This window comes from Trypanosoma equiperdum (assembly GCF_001457755.1).
Source record: "Trypanosoma equiperdum strain OVI genome assembly, contig: ctg_1951, whole genome shotgun sequence".
NCBI classification, from domain to species: domain Eukaryota; phylum Euglenozoa; class Kinetoplastea; order Trypanosomatida; family Trypanosomatidae; genus Trypanosoma; species Trypanosoma equiperdum.
This window is the reverse complement of record NW_027124006.1, coordinates 7,225-11,939: the sequence shown is the minus strand read 5'-3', so window position 1 is coordinate 11,939 and position 4,715 is coordinate 7,225. Positions and strand designations below refer to the sequence as shown.

Here is a 4,715-nt window from a genome sequence, read left to right as displayed (position 1 = left end):
ATGAGGAATGCGATGGCGGATGCGACGAGCAGCCACTTGGAAGGACCCACCACTCTTGTGTTTGTCTATGGTACTCTCCAGCGTGGAGAGAACAACTACCCCTGGTGGTTGGCCAACCCACGGCATGCCGCCTTCATTACTGTGGCGATAACTAGGAGGCGGTATCCATTATTTGTCAACCTGCTTCCTGGGAGCAGTTCCTGTTCGCCCTGTTTACTCAACCTTCCGGAAGAAGGGGAGGAAGATTTTCCCGAAGGTAGTTTTGCAGGTGTTGATAGTGACGGTCGTGTGACGGCGCATCATGTCGTGGGTGAATTGTTTGCGGTCACGGAAACTATGAAACGGTGGCTTGATGTGCTGGAGGACGTGGAAACAGGGTTATATAGCGTTGGTACCATAGATGTTGTTCCCCTCGGCAACGCGCAGTTTGTAGAGAGAGTACTGCTTGTCGGGGAGGGCGAGGCGATACGTGCGCTGGTTTACTTCCGTGAAAGGGATTATTCAGAGGACTGGAGGAGCCCTAGTCCCAAGTGCGGCTCGACGTTGTTGAGGCGATTTTCAGCATCGGAATGCGTGCGGATTTATGGTCACCGTTTCACTGGGTCGCCTGCCCACCTCCGGGGGGCGGTGGGGTTGAGGGAAGGCCTTGAGCGGATTGGTCACCGGAGTCCCACAGCTACCCCCGTCAACCCGAAGCCCATCGTACTATTCATTATTGACGGGATTGGGGACGTCTCATATCCGGGGTTGGGTCATCGCACCCCTCTTGAGGTCGTCTCCGGTTGTCCCTCCCGTGGCGAGGGTAGTGGCGGCACTGGTCAAGGCGACGATGAAACATTCGATAAATTTGTAGCCCCTGGAATCAATGTGGTGACACGACATGGTGTCAGTGGTGTCATGGATGTTTTTGAAGCTGGTGTCACTTGCGGCAGCGATACGGCACACTTGTCAATTTTCGGCTATCCCCCCCAGCAGTATTACAGGGGTCGCGGAGCATATGAAGCCTTGGGAGCGGGGTTGCACCTCGATGAGGGTGATATCGCCTTCAAATGTAATTTTTCTGTTTTAGATGAGAAGACAGGCATCGTGCTGAAGCGGCGCTGCGATCGCGACTTCACACGTGAGGGACCAATTCTTTGCGAGTTCCTTGACGGTCTGGTCGTTGAAGTCGAGCCCGAACACGAGATAGGCGAAGTGAAGACCCACACGCTGAAGGTGCGCTACGCGACAGAGCACCGCTGCGGTGTGGCCATCACTGGTAACGGCCTCTCACATAAGATCACAGGGACAGATCCTCTCGCTGATGATCGTCCGCTGCTTCACTGCAAACCGACTGTGTCACCTGGCCACGAGGAGTACGAGGCGGCACTTTACACTAGCCGTGTTGTCAATGCGGCATCGGAGCGTGTGAACGAGTTACTGCGGTGCCACCCAATTAACGAAACCCGGCGCGTAGAAGGGAAACAAGTTGCAAATATTGTTCTTTTCCGCGGTGCCTCAAACAAGGGATGGGTTCCACCGTTTACGGTACGCCATGGACTTAACGGCTTCATCGTGAGTCCCACATGCATCATAAAAGGATTAGGCATCTGTTGTGGACTAAGCTCCGTGGATGCGGAGGGGGCTACTGGCGATTGGGACACAAATGTCAACGCCAAAGTGGATGCCGTACTAAAGGAACTGGGAGTTGCGAATTTGTTGGAGAAAGGTAGCGGTGATAATACCGAAGAAATCACTGCATCTCCATACAATTTTGCTGTGCTCCATGTGAAGGGTGTCGATGACGCTGGGCATGAGTGCAGTTTAACGCACAAATTGGTGATGCTGAAGAAGTGTGGTGATGCCATGCAGCGGTTGTGGGATGCCCTTCCCACCGGAAGCACAATGGTAGTGTTGGCAGACCATTCCACACCAATTTCGCTAGGGGACCACAGCTGTGAACCGGTGCCCGTTTCTCTGGCAACTAAGGGGTCTGAAATCACGGATGGTGTGCAGTTCTATAGCGAGGTCGAATGTGTTGCAGGAGCTCTCGGACGGTTCCGCGGTGAGGTTCTAATGGACGTTGTCAAGCGTGCGCACCATTGGTATCACTACCGCCAGTAACGGTGCAGCTGCCACAACTAATAAGCATGCGGGGGAAGAAAAATTTTCTTCTTGTGGATGCTTATCGGATGCTCATCGCACACCGTTGGAAGAGTCAGGGTCGCTGGGGCGGTGCCTCCCGTGTAACTTCCACCGCGAGTCGGTTCCTCGTATATGCACTCGTAAATACGCTTTCTGTACTGTTTCCCCCTGAATCAGCACCTGTAAGTACTGTAGTTACCGCCATCTGCCGTCTTCTTTTTCTTATTTCGTGTGACTACTGGTGTTTCCAGCCGGGGGCAACGAGCTTGCTTATATTTTTTTTTTGCCAGGAGACTCTTCAGTAGGGGCGAAGGTTAATCAGGTATAGGAAAGAGAAAGCATATATTCCCTATCTGTTGTTTTGTACTCGATTCCGTGCCGAAGGTGCTAGCAAACTTTAAGTAAAGCGCGCACTGGTGCTGTTTGCTCCTTTGCCCTCGCGGCCGACGTCACCGTAATAGGAACTGCCCAGGAAGGAGCAGAGATCGGCCTGGGAAGCGTCAAAATCCCAACCCCAGCGGACTGTTTGCCGAGATGTAAACAACTCTGCGGTGGCAGGGGATGAGGAAGATGGGGGCGAGGAGGTTGGCGGAGATGGCAGTAGTGGTAGTAGAGACAGTAGTTATAATCAACCGCCTAATACTATTATGAACGATCTGTCCGCAGTCGGCGACCGCAGCAGCAGCGCAGTGACGGAAGGTAGTGCAATCTCTAGTGGCTCTGGTGGCACCGCGGCGGCTACAAGCAGCGATTGTACTCCAACCACCTCCCGTGCTCGAAGTGTGGTTCAGGAGCAGCTGTCTCGGACAACTTCACTTCTTGAAGATGTCCATCCGTGTGTGCAGGCAACTGGTGGTGACCTTGGTAAGGACTCGACGAGTGACCTGGGTTGCCCCTATGCGGTTACAGTCGGAAGGACGCCCCACCGGGAGCTGGGGCCGCCCCCCTCAGGGGGGGGTTCGGCGACGACGCTAAACACTGGGAATTCTGAAGTTCCTGCGGCGACGCATCTCCCCCAACAAGGCGGGGAGCATGAGCTGAACCTCGATGCGTGCATTCATCCCAAACAAGTGGCCTTTCTCACTGGAATCGGGGAAATGGTACGGCAGCATGCTCGTCAGCACAGGCAGCAGAACCGCGCCACCAGGAGACGTGACGACGCCTCGGCATGCAGCAGCTCCTGTTCCGACACAGAACGTCATGCAGCCCGACTTTCTGTTGGAGCACTGATTAGCGCTGAAGGACAGCGCGTTCGCATGCATCTTGTGCAGGCAGCAGCTTCGGCGTCGTCATCTGGTTGCCAAGCGGACAGCAGTAGCTCCGAAAAACGGAGTTGCGAGGGAATTTGTGGCCGCTATCAGACAGCCTTCAGTCTTTGCACAATTATTTCTGCCTTTCAACCCCGTAAGGCTTCCTATTGGCAGGATGACCACCTTGTGGAGCCCTATCACGGCGAAAGTTATGGACCCATTGCACAGCGCTCTCGTTTCAATAAAAGCGATGACAACAGCGTTAGTGGGGAAAGGGACGATGATGTTAACAGAAGTGGTCCCGCGGCCGACGGTGGCCTTCTGTGCAATGCCGCGTCCTCCGCGGAGAACGGCGACTATAACGATGAGAACTTTGAACCAGCAGACGGCGCACCGAGCGATGTTGCGGATGATGATCGTGCGATGAGATCCTACGGCAAGATGCTGATCCACAATGGTTGTCGCAGCGACAATGTCTTTAGTGACGCCTTTTTCCTCGATAAGGGCAACATTACCGGTGGAGAGCGACGCAAGAAGCTGATCGTTTTGCACTCCTACCGTGCCTCTGTTATCTCTTTTGTTGACAAAAAAGTTCTGAAGAAGGACATCAACAATCACTTCTACGTTCAGCACCCAGAGTTGGAGGTTCGTGAAATCAAGCTAACTCACATGCGAGCTATACGCACGGATTTGCTGAATCTCGCGTTGGAAGAGAATTCTCCAGTTGAATTAGCCACCGTGGCGTATGCAAACTGGTACTTTGAGCGGCTTATCATGCGCGGAATGGTTGGTAAGCGGAACCGTCGTCTTGCGCTTGCCGTCTGTCTTTTGTTGGCAATCAAATTTGTCGAGACAGGTGATGTACACCGCAAGATACAGTATCTGAAGGCGCGCATTCGGCACGACGACGCATTCAAGGGGGTGACGTGGCAGAAAACACAAGAGTGGGAGTTCTGTGCGTACGTTGGGCTCGAGTTTACACTTCTTCCTTCCCCCGGAAACCGTGTTGTCGAAACTCACCTGGAGCGGTTACTTGCTCAAGTGAACTTGACATCCCAAGAGTATTACAGTAAGAAGTTTGCGTGGCCCTAATGACAGTTAGACGAGGAAAAGTAGGAGTAGTGAAGGCATAAGGAGATAACACGGTTTGGAGTAGGAAGTACAGATATAAAGCACGAGAGAAAGAAGGAAAAAACCATTGGCAGAGATAAACCTTGGGATACAGGAAGTGCTTGTTGACGTGTTAAGGGAGACGACTCTTCCGTTACTATACTATGCAGCCAAGGTTACTAGTGGAAACAAGGAGAGGTAATTTTTTTTTTTTGAATCTGCAGCGATGGC

General features: G+C 53.0%; 2 protein-coding genes across 2 annotated transcripts; both read left to right on the top strand.

Moving 5' to 3' along the window:
- On the top strand, positions 1-2,103 carry TEOVI_000852100 (2,3-bisphosphoglycerate-independent phosphoglycerate mutase-like protein, putative; the record flags this gene model as incomplete). Its single annotated transcript, XM_067223751.1, has 1 exon — positions 1-2,103. One exon carries the CDS (start codon positions 1-3, stop codon positions 2,101-2,103), a length of 2,103 nt encoding a protein of 700 aa, XP_067079852.1.
- A 668-nt stretch (positions 2,104-2,771) lies between these two features.
- TEOVI_000852000 (cyclin dependent kinase-binding protein, putative) lies at positions 2,772-4,466 on the top strand (the record flags this gene model as incomplete). Its single annotated transcript, XM_067223750.1, has 1 exon — positions 2,772-4,466. The coding sequence occupies one exon, from the start codon at positions 2,772-2,774 to the stop codon at positions 4,464-4,466; it is 1,695 nt and encodes a 564-aa protein (XP_067079851.1).
- Positions 4,467-4,715: the final 249 nt, after the last annotated feature.